The 21,724-nt window shown below is 46.9% G+C and overlaps 2 protein-coding genes across 4 annotated transcripts; both read left to right on the top strand.

Annotated features, from left to right (window-relative positions):
* Positions 1-4,111: 4,111 nt before the first annotated feature.
* LOC117739325 (gastrula zinc finger protein XlCGF57.1-like) lies at positions 4,112-21,563 on the top strand. 3 transcript variants are annotated; one of them, XM_034545669.1, is made up of 3 exons: positions 4,112-4,663; positions 8,089-9,345; positions 21,115-21,563. In XM_034545669.1, the coding sequence occupies exons 1-2, from the start codon at positions 4,471-4,473 to the stop codon at positions 9,324-9,326; spliced, it is 1,431 nt and encodes a 476-aa protein (XP_034401560.1). In that variant the 5' UTR covers positions 4,112-4,470; the 3' UTR covers positions 9,327-9,345; positions 21,115-21,563. The 3 variants fall into 3 exon arrangements, with proteins under 3 accessions (XP_034401560.1, XP_034401561.1, XP_034401559.1); XM_034545670.1 differs by lacking the exon at positions 21,115-21,563 and having other exon boundaries at positions 8,089-8,183; positions 8,256-9,794; XM_034545668.1 differs by lacking the exon at positions 21,115-21,563 and having other exon boundaries at positions 8,089-9,794.
* Positions 15,296-21,563, top strand: LOC117739331 (oocyte zinc finger protein XlCOF6.1-like). Its single transcript, XM_034545681.1, has 2 exons — positions 15,296-15,822; positions 19,974-21,563. Exons 1-2 carry the CDS (start codon positions 15,630-15,632, stop codon positions 21,032-21,034), a joined length of 1,254 nt encoding a protein of 417 aa, XP_034401572.1. The 5' UTR covers positions 15,296-15,629; the 3' UTR covers positions 21,035-21,563.
* Positions 21,564-21,724: the final 161 nt, after the last annotated feature.

Raw genomic sequence — 21,724 nt, 5'->3', positions numbered from 1 at the left:
AAGAGGATGGTTGTGGCTTCAGGAGATGCTTTATGCTGGAAAAATGCTGTTTAGAGTTGCCAGGGTTTTTATTGATCAAGCTGGAATAGAACTGTCGACGGTTGGTGAAGTAGTCCAGGATCCATGCATTGAGGTGGTGGTCCACCCCGGTCTGCTCCAGCTTGGTAAGCTGATAAAATATGTTAAATAATAACTTAATTCACCCACTTTTGGTCCCTCACAGGCTGGGGGTTGGGCCCCTTGTACCCAGACATCGCCTTGAGGCCCTTCCAGACCCGCTGATGTTAATCAGCTGCAGCTGATCCTTGTCGTAGGAGTAGTCGAGTCAGTAGTAGTAGTAGTCGTAACAGTAGAAGTAACATAATATTATTAGAAATTATATTTGACTTAACTTTAATTATTTAAATTGATGACCATTGAAATGGCGGCATGTGCACAACGCGAGGCTCTGCGTCTCTCCACACTTTGCAAGTTAGTATTCATATGCCTATTAGTCTCAAGTCTGTTCACACAGTTCAGTCTTGCATTAACTTCATACAGCCGACAAGAACTTCTGGACATTCGTTTTCGCAATTTGGAAAATTATATTGTCACTCTACGGCTCATTCCTGAGATCGCCAAGACACCGGAGACTACCAATCCAGCTCCACCGGCTGAAAGCGCTCACAGGCGGCATCGAGATTGTAAACAGAGGCGGGGAAGAGAGGAGGGCTAGGCTAAGGCTCACTCCACATCGGCTGTCTCTACCCAGCATGTTCCTTGTCAATGTGCGGTCCCTGGCGAACAAGATGGATGAACTGTGGCTGCGGATCATCACTCCGAGAAGGATTGTGGACTGCAACATCATGATCTTTACGGAAACTTGGCTCAACAGTGGCGTTCCAGATAGCGCCATTGAGCTAACGGGACGCCACTTGCTCAGGACAGATAGGACAGCAGACGACTCCGGTAAGACCAGAGGCGGGGCCTGTGCACTTATATAAACAAAGCTTGGTGCACGGACACTGCTCTAATCGAGAGCCACTGCTCTGCTGACCTTGAATACCTCATGGTTAAGTGTAGACCTTTCTATCTGCCCAGAGAGTTTACATCAGCTATTGTGACTGCAGCATATATGCCCCCGGATGCTAAAGCTAAGCTTGCTATGAAAGAACTGCATGCTGCCAATAGCAAACAACAGACCAAACACCCAGAGGCAGCCTTTATTCTCCCCAAATTCCACCAACATGTCCCCTGCCCCACCAGAGGAGACAAGACCATGGACCATGTTTACATGAACCATGGACCATGTTTACATGAATATGGCTGAGGCTATCTTTAACTAAGTCTCCTCCTTTCTCCACAGCAACAACCTTCTAGACCCCCACCAGTCTGGATTCAAGACAGGCCACTCAACAGAGACTGCCCTCCTTGCTGTCTCTGAGCAGCTTCACACTGCTAGAGCAGCCTCTCTCTCCTCTGTCCTCATCCTTCTAGACCTTTCCGCTGCCTTTGACACAGTGAACCACCAGATCCTCATGTCCTCCCTCCAGGACCTGGTATCTCAGGCTCTGCTCTCACTCTTCTCATCCTACCTCACCGACCGCTCTTACCGGGTAACCTGGAGAGGATCTGTGTCTGAGCCTTGTCCTCTGACTACTGGGGTCCCTCAGGGTTCAGTCCTTGGTCCTCTTCTCTTCTCTCTGTACACTAACTCTCTCTCTCTGTCATTCGCTCGCATGGCTTCACCTACCACAGCTATGCTGACGACACCCAACTGATCCTCTCGTTTCCCCAATCTGAAACACAGGTAGCAGCACGAATCTCTGCCTGTCTGACTGACATCTCTCAGTGGATGTCTGACTGACATCTCTCAGTGGATGTCTGACTGACATCTCTCAGTGGATGTCTGACTGACATCTCTCAGTGGATGTCTGACTGACATCTCTCAGTGTATGTCCGCTCACCACCTGAAAATTAACCCGGACAAGACTGAACTTCTCCTCCTTGCAGGAAAAGGCTCTCCCACCCACGACCTGACTATTAACTTCAACAACTCAGTGTTGGTTCCGACTCCGACTGCCAGGAACCTCGGAGTGACGCTCGACAGTCAACTCTCCCTGACTGCCAACATTACCACAACAACACGCTCCTGTAGGTACATGCTGTACAACATCAGGAGAATCCGACCCCTTCTCACTCAGAAGGCGGCACAGGTTCTGGTCCAGGTTCTGGTCCAGGCTCTGGTCATCTCACGGCTGGACTATTGCAACTCCCTCTTGGCAGGTCTACCTGCTAATGCCATTCGACCTCTACAGCTCATCCAGAATGCAGCTGCTCGACTGGTCTTCAACCTACCGAAATTTACCCACAATCCTCCGCTCCTCCGCGACCTTCACTGGTTACCGGTGGCCGCAGCATCCGCTTCAAAACATTGGTACCGTGCTGCGAACAGATCGGGTCCGGTCTACATCCAGAACATGGTCAAACCGTACACCCCAGCTTGTTCACTTCGCTCGGCTTCTGCCAATCGACTTGTAGCTCCGTCACTTCGAGCTAAACACTCAACTAAATCACGACTGTTTGCTGTGCTGGCTCCTCATTGGTGGAACGAGCTTCCCATTGACATCAGGACAGCAGAAAGTCTCTACATCTTCCGTCGCAAACTAAAAACACATCTTTTTCGACTATACCTTGAATAGGTAGCACTTAAATGCCGTAGTAGCACTTAAATGTCCCTTACCGATAGCACTTTAGTAGCACTTAAATGTCCCTTACCGATAGCACTTTGTAGTTTAACTTTATTGAAGAAATTGTACTTGCTTGATTCTTGTTGTTCTGAGTTTGGACTCATGGTTTAATGCACTTATTGTAAGTCGCTTTGGATAAAAGCGTCAGCTAAATGACATGTAATGTAATGTAATGCATACAAAGCCATCCCCCTCCCCCACCTGGGACAGTCGGATCATCTCACATTGTTCTTAATCCCCAAATACGTACCACTCATTAAACGTGAGAAACCATCAGTGAGAGCAGTCAAAGTTGGTCAGGCAAGCGGACTCTCCACTACAGCACCGGTTTCAACACACGGCCTGGAGTATGTTTGGACATTGACTCTTTTGCCTCCTCCGTTCTTGACTACATCAGTACCAACATTGATAGCGTCACCTCCGTCAGACACATCAAGATGTTCCCGAATCAGAAGCCATGGATGAGTAGTGAGGTCCGCCTACTACTGAAGGCCCGCAACATCGCCTTCAGATCAGGTGATCTGCAAGCCTACAGCTCATCCAGAGCCAACCTGAAGAGGGGCATCAAGAGGGCCAAGCACAGCCACAAGCTAAGGGTTGAGGAGTACTTCCACAACAACTCCGACCCTCGGCGCATGTGGCAAGGCATCCAGGCCATTACGGACTACAAATCCTCCAATACCACCCACCCAACCGGCGACACCTCCCTTCCTGATGAGCTGAACAACTGTTATGCTCGCTTTGACAGGGATAACCAGGAGGCGCCCATCATAACTGTGCCCCCTGCAGACCACCAGCCCCTCCCCCTCTCCCCCACGGATGTGTGGATTGCGCTGCGCAGCATCAACTCACGTAAGGCTGCGGGCCCTGACGGCATCCCGGACGTGTGCTCCAGGCCTGTGCTGGGCAGCTGACTGGGGTCCTGACTGACATCTTCAACCTGTCACTGGCCCAAGCAGCTGTGCCAACGTGCTTTAAAGCCACCTCTATCGTGCCAGTGCCCAAACACGCCACTGCAGCGAGCCTTAGCGACTTTCGCCCCGCTGCACTTACACCCATCATCATGAAGTGTATGAGAGGCTGGTCTTGGCTCATCTGAAAACCTGCTTACCACCCACACTGGACCCCCTCCAATTCACCTACCGCCAGAACAGGTGTACAGAAGACGCCATCTCCACAGCGCTTCACTCCGCTCTCTCTCCTGACCACCAGGGGTGACTCCTCTGGTTGTATAGAAGTCTATGTTAATTTAAGATTTAAGAATAATGATCTATTATTTGTATTAATTTAAGGGGTTTTATTTTGAAGGTTATATGCCAACTCTGCAATGAAATCCACATTCAAGCTTCTCAAGACTCTTATTTTGAAGGTGACTCCGCAAGCGGCAGCTGACCCGGATGTTCCTCCATTAGCAACATGGCGGCCGCCGTCAGCAGCAACATTGTCGTCTCGTTGTTGCGTTGCTAAAGTGTCAGTTAGCTCCTTCAGTCCTGATCCAGCAGAGTCTCTGTATGTCTGGATAAACCTCTGAATGGACTTCTAGAGGTTCACCTTTGTTTCTGGATGTTGTTCCTCGGACTCATCTCCCGGTAGCCTACAAAGATATTCAAGTTAGCTTAGCATGCTAACAGACCGACGGGGACGGAAGTCAGCAACACAGCGCTAGTCCCAGTTTAAAGGAGAGCAAACGGGCTTTGTGACGGAGTTTGTGTGGAGGAAACGTTTCTGTCGTTGTGTGAAGATGTCTAAAGTCCAAATGCTGAGATGTTTAGTCAACCAGCGACTAACTGCGGCTGCGCAAGAGATATTTGGGCTGTTTGAAAGAACCATAGCAGAGTACGAGGAGGAACTTTGTAGTTCCAGAGAGGAGAACGAGCGACACCGGAAACGACTGGACGCTGTGTTCAACCCGGAAGTCCGGAATCAAAGAGCAGGTTGGTTCATGAAACAAGGGCCGTTTATCAATACCAAGTCCGCTAAGTACAGACTTGTGTACACACATATATATATATATATATATATATATATATGTGTATATATATATATGTGTATATATATATATATATATATACACACACACACACACACAAATGTATATGTCGCTAACGGAATTGTTTCCAAATCTCGTGCAGATTTTAGCTAATAAAATGTCACTTAAAATATTGATAGAAATGATCGTATCACGTTTTCAGCTGATTTAATGATGTTAAACTAAGCTTTAACTTCTTACCTTTCGAGCTAAATATGGTTTTAATTGTTTGAGTTATCTTTGCCTTTACTAGAGCCAGTTAAAGGACGCTATCGTCGGTAAACTAGCCGTGCGCTGGGCTTGTCCTGATCCGGCCAAACTTCTATCGTCGTAGTAAACACACGGCGCTTCTGGTTTTTCGGGGATATTAACTTGTTACACGGTCACCAACATGCTGTCAACATATCCGGGACCGTAGTTCTGTCCTTCACAATAAGATATCACGCTTCAACAAGTCCACACTATGCAATAAAAGCTCCGTAGTTTCCATTTGAGTCTATACCACCACCTGCTGGATGTTCTGTTAAACTCTTCTCATGTCACCAGCTCGTGCATGACCTTTAAAAATTATGCACACACAAATCTTGTATATAACAATTACTATCAACACAGTGCAGAGTAAGAGTTCTATTACAACTAAAAGTCTTCATGATTGAAAAGCTACATTGTTAAAGCAAAAGACAAATGACTTGTGCACATCTTGGAAAAGATGATAAATATTTATTTAAATACAAGAGACAAAAACAAAATACAAAAGAGACAAAATACAAGTAACATTTAAAATAATCCTCCTCATCCCAGCGCACTCACACACACACACACACACACACACACACACACGTGTGATTCCACGTGTGGCAGCGGTCACACTGGACCCACGACTCCAGTCCCTCAGAGCTCTCGGGAGGGTCGGGTTCTGCATCGGCCACACAGAAAATGATCAGATCTTCACGCGTTGGCATACAAAGAAAGTTAACATTAAGTAGACTACCGGTGGATGTCGTGGGTCCACAGACGAGGAGCTGGATGATGAGCTCTCTGCAGGTTGGGACGCTGTATGAACAACAGAAAAAGAATAACCATGTTTTGTTTAGTCTTCATCGTGACTAATGTCACCATCATGCTATAATGTTTTTTTTCAGGTTACATAAAACATTTACAGTGAGAGGGAGAGGAAGGTCTTTGGTCACATCCCGCTGCCGATGTTGAAGGCTCTAAAATAATAATCATATTTTATTATAACAATACTAAAATACCTAATGCATTTAGATTTATGTGTGAATCCAAATGCAAAATAAGTGTGCGCTGACCAGGAGACGGGGGAAGGTGGCGTGTCCCTCAGCAGGCAGCCGGGGACCGTGGGAGGCACAAGAGGGGACGGAGCGGGATGAGGGACCGGCGATGGAAAGTCCGGAGCTGGTGGCCGAGGTAGCCCCGAGGGACACTGGTCTTCTGCAGCTGGGGCCGGAGCCGCCAGACGGGGTAGAGGAAGTGGCTGCCGGGCCGGTGTTTTCGGCCCGCTGCTGCTCTCTGGCCTTTCTGACCAGAGCTTGAGCCTCCCTCCTCAAAGCTCGGTCCTCCACTTCCTCAATCACATCAGACATCTCCTGGGCGGTCAGTAAGCTGGCCGTGGTGACGCTCCTCCTGACCTTACCGGTGTGGCGGTTATAATTTATTTCGGCCAGGAGGTGGGCCAGGTCAAGTGAAATCCAGCCTGATGTCACCAGGGGATGGGTGATGTAAGGATTGGGAGGGGAGGGGGAGAGGTAGGTGGAGGTTGGTTCTGGGGATGGGGTATATGGGGTGGATTCAAAAGATGGGGTAAAGGGGATGTTGGGAGGGAAGGGCGACATCAGGCCCAGCCCAGGAAGATGCTGATGGGGTTGGCGGAGGAGGTGAGGAGGGCACACACCCGTGACCAGTCAATGGCCATTGGGTCCAGAGGGTAGAGGCCACACCTCCTGAACCCAGTCACCACCACTCTCCGACCCTTCACCGTCTGGTAGGAGTCTCTTAGGACCCTTGAAAACTCCTTCTTAGAAACCAAGGAGGAGTGGCTCACTGCCGACAGATCTCCTGTAACACCAGAGAAATCTGCCTTCAAGGGTCCAAAGAAACTCACATCCAAAGGCTGAAGGATGTGAGACGAATGAGGTGGCAGGCACAAAAGAATGACCCCCTCCCTCTGTGCCGCCCGGACCAGCTCTGGATCCAGGTGGGACTGATGTCCATCCATTAAGAGCAGCAGCGGCCGATCCTTCATAGCGAACTTCAAGAAGTGCCCGACAAACCACTTCCTAAACAGCTCACTGTCAATGTACCCTGCTGGCGACTTCCCGTAGAGGGCATCGGGAACCCCTTCCTTGTTATAGGGGCCCCCTGGATATACCCGGTGATGTGGTCCCTGGTTTGTTGGACCTGCCTGTAACCATGTTTAGTCCCCGGGGTCCAGCTGAGTCCAGCTCGTTGCAGTTGTATACTTAACAGGGTTTCTCCCTCAACCCGTGCTCCTCCAGGCTGGTGGTGAGGAGCCTAAAGTACTCCTCTATTGGCCCCCTCTTGGCACAGGATGCCCTCCCACGGTCAATGATGTCTGGGGTCCAAGCGGTAAGGCGATGGTGGTGCCGCTCCCGGAAGTTAATCCACCACGTCTGGCCAAGCACGGTCATAAATGGCCAGAGCGTGGGCCAGGACCTGAGGCTTCGTCAGTGGAAGCCATAACTGGCAGAGTACAAGCAGTACTCCGCCAGGGAATTCTCATCTTCAGGGGTGAGGAGTGTCCTCTGACCCAGGACACAGTCAGAGGACTCCCTTCCACTGACTCGGTCACTCAGGCTGGACGTCGGGACCCCAAACTGCTGGGCTGCCTGCCGTAGTGAGCCTGCCTGTAGGGCCTGCGTTGGCCTCCTGGGACCACTTCCTCATCTTCCTCTCCCTCTTCCGGATTTGCCGGATGTTTGGCATCTGCAAAAACACATTCATTTTGGCACAGCCAGAAATTAAATTGAAAATTTGTTTTAAATGTCTTAATAAAGTTGATTAAATTGCCAGTTCACCATGTATAGACACATGCATATTTACCACATGCATAGACATATATGTATATATATTTACCGTAAACTATTGCAGATTTACAATTTCTATATCCATCTTTTCTTTTCTTGTAAAGGTGACAGTTTTCGTGCAGTTGATATTTTATATTTTTACACGATGTCTAAATCACCGACACAGAGAATCAGTTTTCATCTTTCATGATCATCATTATATAGGCTTGTATTTCATTGTTTGAGGTTTCTCAGATGTATGAATGTATTTTATTATTCTCCACAGACCTCCAGCAGCTGTTGGTGGTTCAAGAAGAGGTTCCCCCTGAGCAGCAGGACTGGATCTCCAGTCTAGACCAGGAGGACCCAGAGCCCCCCCACATTAAAGAGGACCAAGAGGACCCAGAGCCCCCCCACATTAAAGAGGACCAGGAGGACCCAGAGTCCCCACACATTAAAGAGGAACAGGAGGACCTCTGGACCAGTCAGGATGGAGAGCAGCTTCAAGGTCTGGAGGAGGCTGGTATCAAGTTCTCATTCACTCCTCTGAAGAGTGAAGATGAAGAAGAGGAAGCTCAGTCTTCTCAGCTTCATCAAAGACAAACTGAACACATGGAAACAGAAGCTGATGGAGAGGACTGTGGAGGACCAGAACCAGACAGGAAGTCAGATCCACATAGACCTACAGAACCAGATATTGATGAGAAGACTGGAGACTCTTCTGAACCTGAGACTGATGACTGTGATGATTGGAAGGAAACCAGAGAACCTCAGTCAGGTTTAAACTCTCTGAATAATGAGGAATTTTATGTCAGTGATTCACAATTTAGTTCTGGAGAGAAACCATTAAGCTGCTCTGAATGTGGGGAAAGATTTCACATGAAGGAAGGTTTGAAGAAACACATGAGAATCCACGCAACAGAGAAACCTTTCAGCTGTTCAGTCTGTAAGAAATCTTTTAAACACAGTGCAAGTGTACAGAGACACATGGTAATCCACACGGGAGAGAAACCGTTCAGCTGCTCCGTCTGTAAAACATCTTTTACACGGAGTGGAAATTTACACAGACACATGTTAACTCACACAGGAGAGAAACTTTTCAGTTGCTCAGTCTGTAAAAAATATTTTACACACAGGGGAAATTTGCAGAGACACATGTTAACTCACACAGGAGAGAAACCTTTCAGCTGCTCATATTGTGGTAAAGATTTTACACGGAGGGGACATTTAGAGGTACACATGTTAACTCACACAGGAGAAAAACCTTTCAGCTGCTCAGATTGTGGTAAAGGTTTCACTGTCAGGGGAAGCCTGAAGAAACACATGCTAATCCACACAGGTGTGAAACCGTTCAGCTGCTCAGTCTGTAATAAATCCTTTTTACAGCAATCATCTTTGCAGACACACATGCTAATCCACACAGGAGAGAAACCATATCGCTGCTCAGAGTGTGATGAAACATTTCTGTGCAATGGACAACTGAAGGTGCACATGGTAAGTCACACAGGAGAGAACTCCCTTTAGTGGTTTTGATAAAGTTGACATTAATTCCACTCCCTCACTTGTAAATAAGACCTTGAGGTACTGGATCTCCCTCGCTTGGGGTAGTGACTCACCTCCAACTGGGAGGAGTCTATCCACCGATCTCCTTCAGAGAACCATGGCCTCAGACTCAGAGGTCCTGACTCATCCTGACTGCTGCCCACTGGGCTGACAGAGCGTGGTCACGGTCCTAAGCAGGAGAAACTCTGAACAAGTCATAAAAACCCAGTAACCACTACGAAGCGATCTCCAGTACGAGGCTATTATCTGGCAGAGGTCACCTTGTTTGTTTTGTTTAACTTTAACTGTCCTGTTAACTTGTCATTGGGTATTTTATGGACCTCCGAGTCCCGTATGTTTGTAATTGTATAAAACATTTTGTGTTGATCTCTAATATTATTGACTTTGATCAGTATTGTTAAGATAAATAAACTCTGTTTGAGTTTTAAAGAGCCGTTTCTGTGATTATTTTCTGCATGTGTTGTGATGATAGCTGGTTGTTATCGTCAGTTCTCAGATTCAAACCTTCACTGTTCACTCTAAATGTGGAAGAGTACTTTAAAGGACTGTTGGCATTTTTAGGGAACAGACATTTTTTGTCTGCAATGATCCGTTTAAGTCCTTCACGACCACAAAGTCGCCTGTGGTGCAGAGTTGAGGGTGTTCACCGATGATTGGGAAGAAACTGTTCCTGAGCCTGCTGGTCCTGGAACGGAGGTTCTTGTAGCGCCTCCCAGAGCGAAGGAGGGCAAACCGTCCATGGCTGGGGGGTCCCTGACGATGCTGCGTGCCCTCCGCAGGCAACGCTCAAGGTGGATGGACTGAATGTCAGGGAGTGAAGTTCCGGTGATGCGTTGAACAGTTTTAACCACCATTTGCAGGAGATGGCGGTCTGAAGCAGTTCCCATACAGGACTGTGATGCCGTTAGTAAGGATGCTCTCGATGGTGCAGCGGCAAGTTCACCAGGATCTGAGGAGACATGTGGATCTTCTTCAGTCTCCTCAGGAAGAAGAGACGCTGGTCTGCATTCTTGACCAGCGTTGAGATGTTTAGGGTCCAAGAGGTCCTCGGAGATGTGGACACCCAGAAACCTGAAGCTGGAGACACGCTCAACCTCCGTTCCGTTGATGTGGACGGGGGCGTGTGTGCAGCGTTTGGTCTTTCTGAAGTCCACAATGATCTGCTTGGTCTTTCCGGTGTTGAGGGCAAGGTGGTTGTTGGTGTACCACAGCACCAGTTGCCGGACCTCCTCCCTGTAGGCCGACTCATTGTTGTTGATGAGGCCCACCACCGTTGTGTCGTCTGCAAACTTGGTGTTGGAACCATGTACAGGCTTGCAGTCGTGGGTGAACAGGGAGTAGAGGAGAGGACCCAGCACACAGCCCGTGGAACACCAGTGCTCAAGGTGAGGGTAGAGGAGGTGTGATTACCTAACATACTGGGTTCTGTTGGTTAGGAAATCTATTGTCCAGCTGCAGAGGGAGGTGTTGATGCCACGGTCACCTAGTTTGGAGGAGATGATGGTGTTGAATGCTGAACTGAAATCGATGAACAGCATTCTCATGTAAATGTTTTTATTGTCGAGGTGGGAGAGGGCGGAGTGAAGCGCTGTGGAGATGCAACCAGAGGAGTCGCCCCCTGGTGGTCAGGAGAGAGAATGCAGCTTTAACACATGAAGCATAGACTTCTATACAACCAGAGGAGTCGCCCCCTGGTGGTCAGGAGAGAGAATGCAGCTTTAACACATGAAGCATAGACTTCTATACAACCAGAGGAGTCGCCCCCCTGGTGGTCAGGAGAGAGAATGCAGCTTTAACACATGAAGCATAGACTTCTATACAACCAGAGGAGTCGCCCCCTGGTGGTCAGGAGAGAGAATGCAGCTTTAACACATGAAGCATAGACTTCTATACAACCAGAGGAGTCGCCCCCTGGTGGTCAGGAGAGAGAATGCAGCTTTAACACATGAAGCATAGACTTCTATACAACCAGAGGAGTCGCCCCCTGGTGGTCAGGAGAGAGAATGCAGCTTTAACACATGAAGCATAGACTTCTATACAACCAGAGGAGTCGCCCCCTGGTGGTCAGGAGAGAGAATGCAGCTTTAACACATGAAGCATAGACTTCTATACAACCAGAGGAGTCGCCCCCTGGTGGTCAGGAGAGAGAATGCAGCTTTAACATATGAAGCGTATACTTCTATACAACCAGAGGAGTCGCCCCCTGGTGGTCAGGAGAGAGAATGCAGCTTTAACACATGAAGTGTAGACTTCTATACAACCAGAGGAGTCGCCCCCTGGTGGTCAGGAGAGAGAATGCAGCTTTAACACATGAAGCGTAGACTTCTATACAACCAGAGGAGTCGCCCCCTGGTGGTCAGGAGAGAGAATGCAGCTTTAACACATGAAGCATAGACTTCTATACAACCAGAGGAGTCGCCCCCTGGTGGTCAGGAGAGAGAATGCAGCTTTAACATATGAAGCATATACTTCTATACAACCAGAGGAGTTGCCCCCTGGTGGTCAGGAGAGAGAATGCAGCTTTAACACATGAAGCATAGACTTCTATACAACCAGAGGAGTCGCCCCCTGGTGGTCAGGAGAGAGAATGCAGCTTTAACACATGAAGCATAGACTTCTATACAACCAGAGGAGTCGCCCCCTGGTGGTCAGGAGAGAGAATGCAGCTTTAACACATGAAGTGTAGACTTCTATACAACCAGAGGAGTCGCCCCCTGGTGGTCAGGAGAGAGAATGCAGCTTTAACACATGAAGCATAGACTTCTATACAACCAGAGGAGTCGCCCCCTGGTGGTCAGGAGAGAGAATGCAGCTTTAACACATGAAGCATAGACTTCTATACAACCAGAGGAGTCGCCCCCTGATGGTCAGGAGAGAGAATGCAGCTTTAACACATGAAGCATAGACTTCTATACAACCAGAGGAGTCGCCCCCTGGTGGTCAGGAGAGAGAATGCAGCTTTAACATATGAAGCATATACTTCTATACAACCAGAGGAGTCGCCCCCTGGTGGTCAGGAGAGAGAATGCAGCTTTAACACATGAAGTGTAGACTTCTATACAACCAGAGGAGTCGCCCCCTGGTGGTTAGGAGAGAGAATGCAGCTTTAACACATGAAGCATAGACTTCTATACAACCAGAGGAGTCGCCCCCTGGTGGTCAGGAGAGAGAATGCAGCTTTAACACATGAAGCATAGACTTCTATACAACCAGAGGAGTCGCCCCCTGGTGGTCAGGAGAGAGAATGCAGCTTTAACACATGAAGCATAGACTTCTATACAACCAGAGGAGTCGCCCCCTGGTGGTCAGGAGAGAGAATGCAGCTTTAACATATGAAGCATATACTTCTATACAACCAGAGGAGTTGCCCCCTGGTGGTCAGGAGAGAGAATGCAGCTTTAACACATGAAGCATAGACTTCTATACAACCAGAGGAGTCGCCCCCCTGGTGGTCAGGAGAGAGAATGCAGCTTTAACACATGAAGCATAGACTTCTATACAACCAGAGGAGTCGCCCCCCTGGTGGTCAGGAGAGAGAATGCAGCTTTAACACATGAAGTGTAGACTTCTATACAACCAGAGGAGTCGCCCCCTGGTGGTCAGGAGAGAGAATGCAGCTTTAACACATGAAGCATAGACTTCTATACAACCAGAGGAGTCGCCCCCTGGTGGTCAGGAGAGAGAATGCAGCTTTAACACATGAAGCATAAACTTTTATACAACCAGAGGAGTCGCCCCCTGGTGGTCAGGAGAGAGAATGCAGCTTTAACACATGAAGCATAGACTTCTATACAACCAGAGGAGTCGCCCCCTAGTGGTCAGGAGAGAGAATGCAGCTTTAACACATGAAGCATAGACTTCTATACAACCAGAGGAGTCGCCCCCTGGTGGTCAGGAGAGAATGCAGCTTTAACACATGAAGCATAGACTTCTATACAACCAGAGGAGTCGCCCCCTAGTGGTCAGGAGAGAGAATGCAGCTTTAACACATGAAGCATAGACTTCTATACAACCAGAGGAGTCGCCCCCTGGTGGTCAGGAGAGAGAATGCAGCTTCAACACATGAAGCATAGACTTCTATACAACCAGAGGAGTCGCCCCCTGTTGGTCAGGAGAGAGAATGCAGCTTTAACACATGAAGCATAGACTTCTATACAACCAGAGGAGTCGCCCCCTGGTGGTCAGGAGAGAATGCAGCTTTAACACATGAAGCATAGACTTCTATACAACCAGAGGAGTCGCCCCCTGGTGGTCAGGAGAGAGAATGCAGCTTTAACATATGAAGCGTATACTTCTATACAACCAGAGGAGTTGCCCCCTGGTGGTCAGGAGAGAGAATGCAGCTTTAACACATGAAGCATAGACTTCTATACAACCAGAGGAGTCGCCCCCTGGTGGTCAGGAGAGAGAATGCAGCTTTAACACATGAAGCATAGACTTCTATACAACCAGAGGAGTCGCCCCCTGGTGGTCAGGAGAGAGAATGCAGCTTTACCAAATAAAGCTTTGGCTTCACTTTAAAGAACTGAAGGCTGCCACTCATCAGATCCAGATGCTGGTCTGTGGTCCTACTCTTCATAGGGTGACGCTCTAGCATCAGTTTCAGACGTGGTAGTTTCCACTCATTACATGCAGTGTCTTTAAAAATATACTTCACAGGAAGTTGGGTTGAGGAAACCTGGTTGACGTCAACCTGACGGACAAACAGCTGTTTGCTGGATGAAAGTCCTGTGATGGTTTACACGAGATAACAAACACTCGTAGTTAATGGCTTTGTTTGTTTGTCTTTCTATTTTGCTGGGCCTTTCCACTTCCTGTAGCGTCTCTAGTGCCCTTAGAGCCTCATTTGTGTAAATAATGAATCGCTGCTGCTTATATTAGATATAATTGATCAATAAACCTGGTGTTATTCAGGTGAAATATGAATTTGAGGCCCTGCTTTGACCTCATTTCTCAATTTAAACTCTTCAGGGATTCCTCTGGGTTGCGATACACCATCTAAATATACGTTGCCTCCTCTGCCTTGTTTACTCTAATTATGTTTTCTACGCCTTCATGCTCATCCAATAACTATCGGCTACGGCCATGTCTGCTCACTCAAAGCCCTGAGAGTGAAAACCATCATGGTTATATTTTGACATCACACCACACAGGTGTAGTAGTGAAGACAGGTGTCATACACAGGGTTCAACCTACATGACCTCTACAACTAAAAAACTCCCAAACTATTTTTGCAGCAACAAAAACAGATGAAATATTAGATGTATTATTATTATTATTATACTCTGATACCAACACGGGCTGCACGGTGGTGTAGTGGCTAGCACTGTCGCCTCACAGCAAGAGGGCCGTGGGTTTGATTCCCGGTCGGAGCGGTCCTTCTGTGTGGAGTTTGCATGTTCTCCCCGTGGCAGCGTGGGTTCTCTCCGGGCTCTCCGGCTTCCTCCCACAGTCCAAAGACATGCTGCAGGTTAATTGATCTCTAAATGTCCCATAGGTGTGAATGTGAGAGTGAATGGTTGTATGTCCCTACATGTGCCCTCGATGGACTGGCGGCCTGTCCAGGGTGTCCCCTGCCTTCGCCCTATGTCAGCTGGGATAGGCTCCAGCACCCCGCGACCCTAATGAGGATAAGCGGTATTGAAAATGGATGGATGGATGGATGATACCAACACTGTATACGTGTATCTTCCGTTTAAATAAAGGTTGAATATCATTTTACCTTTTTATTTGATGACATCTCCATGACGTCGGAGCCATTGAGGAAAACAACATATTTATTAAAACTTGTGTTGATAAAAGTGTGTTCGATGAATTCCATTCTTTAAACTGTGGATTTCTTTTTGTCATTTAGCTTCCTGCGAGTGTTCCTGGACCTTTATTCTGAAGCGCGTCTGCCCCGGAAGTTCTCTCCTCCAACGTCACACAACATTAGCAACATGGCGGCCGCCGTCAGCAGCAACATTGTCGTCTCGTTGTTGCGTTGCTAAAGTGTCAGTTAGCTCCTTCAGTCCTGATCCAGCAGAGTCTCTGTATGTCTGGATAAACCTCTGAATGGACTTCTAGAGGTTCACCTTTGTTTCTGGATGTTGTTCCTCGGACTCATCTCCCGGTAGCCTACAAAGATATTCAAGTTAGCTTAGCATGCTAACAGACCGACGGGGACGGAAGTCAGCAACACAGCGCTAGTCCCAGTTTAAAGGAGAGCAAACGGGCTTTGTGACGGAGTTTGTGTGGAGGAAACGTTTCTGTCGTTGTGTGAAGATGTCTAAAGTCCAAATGCTGAGATGTTTAGTCAACCAGCGACTAACTGCGGCTGCGCAAGAGATATTTGGGCTGTTTGAAAGAACCATAGCAGAGTACGAGGAGGAACTTTGTAGTTCCAGAGAGGAGAACGAGCGACACCGGAAACGACTGGACGCTGTGTTCAACCCGGAAGTCCGGAATCAAAGAGCAGGTTGGTTCATGAAAGTAGATGAGAACGTGCGGCGTGTTAAAATATGTTCATCACACATTCAAGAGTTAAGTACATGTTATTAAATGAATAATAATCAAATTAGTGAAAACAAAATGTAGCCTTTGAGAGAAAGGGATTTGTTCTTCTTCTGCTGAAGGTTCATTGTACGTCAATTCATGATTTCCATTATTAATGCTAAACTAGGTGGAAACACTAATGCTCTGTTTATATTCTTGTGACGTTGTTCCATGTCAACTTGCTTAAACTCTATTATGCTCACTGTGCTGTGCGCCTGGTGGGGTGCAGCAGGAGTTCATGCCAGGCAGTCCGGTGTTGGTGGCTGGTACAGTGGGTGTGCTTTCGGTCCAGAGAATGGAAGACGCTGTTCTCCAGCCTGACAAGGGGTTGTTGTCTGGTTCAGAGACCCTCAAACGGTTAGGAGGGTTGTTCGGCCATTTGCCAGAGGAACAGGCTGGGCATTTTGAAGAGCTGGTTTTAAAGTATCCAGGTTTGTTTGGGTCCTTCACTAACTGGATTGAGCAGTTTCTCCTGAGAAGCGTACATATTTGGAGGCTGAAGTAGAGTATATGGTTGATAATGACATTGCAGTGCCTTCATCATCAAGCTGGGCTTCTCCGTATTTGTTGGTGCCTAAAAGTGACAAGACACCCAGGTTCTGTTCAGATTTTCGAAAAGTCAATAAAGTGACGAAGCCAGATTCTTTTCCGTTACCTCGTATGGATGATTGCATAGACCAGGTTGGGGCAGCAAAGTATGGCAGCACATTTGATCTGCTGAAGGGTTACTGGCAGGTGCCCTTGTCCAAAAGAGCACAGGAATGTGGCAGCTTCTATCACCCCATTTGGACTTCTATCACCCCATTTGGACTTCTATCACCCCATTTGGACTTCTATCACCCCATTTGGACTTCTATCACCCCATTTGGACTGCATTCGTATAAAGTGATGCCATTCGGGTTAAGAAATGCACCGGCTGATGAATCGTGTGGTGGCTGGTCTGGCGGGTTGCGTAGTTTACCTGGATGATGTAGTGGTCTATATATATATATTAGAGCATTGTTTGACCGGTTGGCAGAGGAGCCGTGTTGATGCAGGGAGTTGACAGAGCAGTCAGTTTCTTTTCAAAGAAATTCAACCGGTATCAGTTAAATTACTCTGTTCTTGAGAAGGAGGCTCTTGCCTTGATCTGGGCCCTGCAACATTTTGCAGTCTATGTGGGGTCTGGGGTGTCACCAGTGGTGGTCTACACAGACCACAACCTATTGATCTTTCTGCGTACCCTGTGTTGCCCTAACCAGAGGTGGATTAGGTGGTCACTGTTCCTTCAATCTCACGATCTGGACATCCGGCACATTAGAGGCCAGATAACGTGGTCGCGGATGCACTCTCTTGAGCTCCGATCCGGTAGGTCAGATGTAAATATCTCTTGCTGTTATTTCCCTGTGCAAACCCTTTTGAAAGTTACTCCATATGAGCGGGGTGGTTGCTGTGGGGATGGCGTGAGGTCCGGCAGAGTACGCTTTGATGTTGTGTTTGTTAATGTAATCTGTAACTCTGTTCATCTGGTCACATGACATCGGTCCATCCGGGGAGAGGGATCCTCTCTGTTGCTCTCCTGAAGGTTTCTTCACTTTTTTCCCTCTGAAAGGGTTTTTTCTATCATTTGGGAGTTGTTCCTGATCCGATGTGAGGTCAAAGGTCAGGGATGTCGTATGCGTACAGATTGTAAAGCCCTCTGAGGGGAGTTTGTGATTTGTGATATTGGACTATGTAAAATAAACTGAATTGAATTAATTGTTGGTGATCCTGTGGGACCCTGTCTTATGGGGGTGGGGGTGGGGGTGACGACCCTCTCTGCCACTGGCTCGTGTCCCTGCAGGTGGGCGTGGCCAAGGGTCATCAGGAGAGTGGAAACACCTGGGCCTTGTGTTCCAGTGCTGCATTTAAAAGGCCCTCTGTTCTCAGGAGCGCTCTCTCTCTCGCTGTCCTGAGACCCTGTTTGTCTGTCTGTAGGAGAGTCTGATCCTGACACACTACAACATCTCACACACACACACACACACACACACACACACACACTACAACATCTCACACACACACACACACACTACAACATCTCACACACACACACACACACTACAACATCTCACACACACTTCCCACGCACACACTCACCTCCACCACTGAAACTACTGACTCCACACGCCGCTGGTTATTCTACATAAGTTATGTTCATGCTACCTAAGTTAAATAAAACCCTTTCTGTTAACTACTACTTGTGTGTATCCCCCTTTGTTGTCATGGCCATGCGGCCCGGTTTGTGACAAGTGTTAACATGATAAACGACCTAGGTAGTGATAACAGATCTCCGTACTGGTCTTGTTAGACCTTAGTGCTGATAAAGGACTCATCTCTGTACTGGTCTTGTTAGACCTTAGTGCTGATAAAGGACTCATCTCTGTACTGGTCTTGTTAGACCTTAGTGCTGATAAAGGACTCATCTCCGTACTGGTCTTGTTAGACCTTAGTGCTGATAAAGGACTCATCTCCGTACTGGTCTTGTTAGACCTTAGTGCTGATAAAGGACTCATCTCTGTACTGGTCTTGTTAGACCTTAGTGCTGATAAAGGACTCATCTCTTTACTGGTCTTGTTAGACCTTAGTGCAGATAAAGGACTCATCTCTGTACTGGTCTTGTTAGACCTTAGTGCTGATAAAGGACTCATCTCCGTACTGGTCTTGTTAGACCTTAGTGCTGCGTTCGACACCATTGATCATGACATCCTATTACAGAGACTGGATCAGTCGATTGGCATTTCAGGTACCGCACTAAGTTGGTTTAAATCCTATTTATCAGATCCATCTCAGTTTGTATTTGTAAACGATGAAGCCTCAATGACCACCAACGTTAATCACGGAGTTCCACAAGGTTCTGTGCTTGGACCAATTTTATTGACCTTATATATGCTTCCTTTGGGCAACATTATCAGAAAACACTCCATAAACTTTCATTGCTATGCAGATGATACTCAATTATATCTATGGATCAAACCAGAGGAGACCAACCAGCTCGCTAAAATTCAAGAATGTCTTAAAGACATAAAACATGGATGACCTGCAACTTCCTGATGTTAAACTCAGACAAAACTGAAGTTATTTTACTGGCCCTGAACACCTCAGAGATCAATTATCTGGTGATGTGGTTTCTGTAGATGGCATTGCCCTGGCATCCAACACCACTGTAAAGAATCTCTAGTTATCTTTGACCGAGACTTGTCCTTTAACTCCACGTTAAGCAAATCTCAAGGATTGCATTTTTTCATCTACGTAACATTTAAAAAATCAGGCACATCTTGTCCCAAAAAGATGCAGAAAAGCTGGTTCACGCATTTGTTACTTCCAGACTAGATTACTGCAACTCCTTATTATCAGGCTGCTCTAATAAGTCTCTTAAATCCCTCCAGTTGATCCAGAATGCTGCAGCTCGTGTACTCACAAAAACTAAGAAAAGAGATCACATGACTCCTGTATTAGCTGCTCTGCACTGGCTCCCTGTAAAATCAAGAATCACATTTAAAATTCTTCTCCTCACCTACAAAGCCTTGATTGGTGATGCACCATCATATCTTAAGGAGCTTGTAGTACCATATTGCCCCACTAGAGAGCTGCTCACTAAATGCGGGGCTACTTGTGGTTCCTAGAGTCCTAAAAAGTAGGATGGGAGCCAGAGCCTTCAGTTATCAAGCTCCTCTTTTATGGAACCAGCTTCCACTTTCAGTCCTGGAGGCAGACAGTCACCTCATTCAAGAATAGACTTAAGACTTAACTTAGAGCTAGTTAAACTAATGGTGTCTTATGGCATAATCTAAGTTCTTAATTTAAATATGAATTAAAGTAACATATTTCGATATTAATTAATATATTTTTTAATCCGCTACCAACCACAACGCTACAATTGCAGCCCCAGTCTTCATTTGGTGACCGTTTTCGTGCAGTTTATATTTTTACACGATGTCTAACTCACCGACACAGAGAATCAGTTTTCATCTTTCATGATCATCATTATATAGGCTTGTATTTCATTGTTTGAGGTTTCTCAGATGTATGAATGTATTTTATTATTCTCCACAGACCTCCAGCAGCTGTTAGTGGTTCAAGAAGAGGATCCCCCTGAGCAGCAGGTCTGGATCTCCAGTCTAGACCAGGAGGACCCAGAGCCCCCCCACATTAAAGAGGACCAAGAGGACCCAGAGCCCCCCCACATTAAAGAGGACCAGGAGGACCCAGAGTCCCCACACATTAAAGAGGACCAGGAGGACCCAGAGCCCCCCCACATTAAAGAGGACCAGGAGGGAGAGCAGCTTCAAGGTCTGGAGGAGGCTGGTATCAACTTCTCATTCACTCCTGTCAAGAGTGAAGATGAGGATGAGGAAGAGGAAGCTCAGTCCTCTCATCTTTATCAAAGACAAACTGAAACTGAAACTGATGCTGACGGAGAGGACTGCTCTCAATGTGGGAAAAGATTTCACCTCAAGGGGGATTTGAAGGAACACATGAGACTCCACACAAGAGAGAAACCTTTCAACTGTTCAGTTTGTGAGAAAAGCTTTAAGCGCAAGTCAGGTCTGAAGTTACACATGATGATTCACACAGGAGAGAAACCTTTCGGCTGCTCAGAGTGTGGGAGAGGTTTTATTGGAAGTGGTGATCTGAAGAAACACATGAAAATCCACACAGGAGAGAAACCTTTCATTTGCTCAGTCTGTAAAAAGACTTTTATACAGAGAGGTGCTTTGAAGGGACACATGTTAACTCACATGGATGAAAAACCATTCAGTTGTTCTGTCTGTAAAAAATCTTTTACACAGAGAGGAGCTTTAAAGAGACACATTTTAACTCACACAGGAGAGAAACCATATCGCTGCTCAGAGTGTGGTAGAGGATTCATTGAAAATGGAAGTCTGAAAAGACACATACAAATCCACACAGGTGTGAAACCTTTCAGCTGCTCGGTCTGTAAGAAATGTTTTTCACAGCAATCATCTTTACAGACACACATGTTAACTCACACAGGAGAGAAACCGTATCGCTGCTCAGAGTGTGGTAAAGGTTTCACTGGAAGTGGAGGTCTGAAGAGACACATAAAAATCCACACAGGAGAGAAACCTTTCAGTCTGTTAGACATCTTTTAAACAGAGTGGAAGTGTACAGAGACGCATGTTAAGTCACACAGGAGAGAACTTTTAGTTGTTCTTGTTTTGATAAAAATGACATTAATTCCACTCCCTCACTTGTAAATAAGACCTTGAGGTACTGGATCTCCCTCGCTTGGGGTAGTGACTCACCTCCAACTGGGAGGAGTCTATCCACCGATCTCCTTCAGAGAACCATGGCCTCAGACTCAGAGGTCCTGACTCATCCTGACTGCTGCCCACTGGGCTGACAGAGCGTGGTCACGGTCCTAAGCAGGAGAAACTCTGAACAAGTCATAAAAACCCAGTAACCACTACGAAGCGATCTCCAGTACGAGGCTATTATCTGGCAGAGGTCACCTTGTTTGTTTTGTTTAACTTTAACTGTCCTGTTAACTTGTCATTGGGTATTTTATGGACCTCCGAGTCCCGTATGTTTGTAATTGTATAAAACATTTTGTGTTGATCTCTAATATTATTGACTTTGATCAGTATTGTTAAGATAAATAAACTCTGTTTGAGTTTTAAAGAGCCGTTTCTGTGATTATTTTCTGCATGTGTTGTGATGATAGCTGGTTGTTATCGTCAGTTCTCAGATTCAAACCTTCACTGTTCACTCTAAATGTGGAAGAGTACTTTAAAGGACTGTTGGCATTTTTAGGGAACAGACATTTTTTAAACTTTATCCAG

This window comes from Cyclopterus lumpus, chromosome 11 (assembly GCF_009769545.1).
Source record: "Cyclopterus lumpus isolate fCycLum1 chromosome 11, fCycLum1.pri, whole genome shotgun sequence".
NCBI lineage: Eukaryota > Metazoa > Chordata > Actinopteri > Perciformes > Cyclopteridae > Cyclopterus > Cyclopterus lumpus.
Note: the sequence above shows the minus strand (reverse complement) of the source record. Positions and strands in the feature narration are given on the sequence as shown.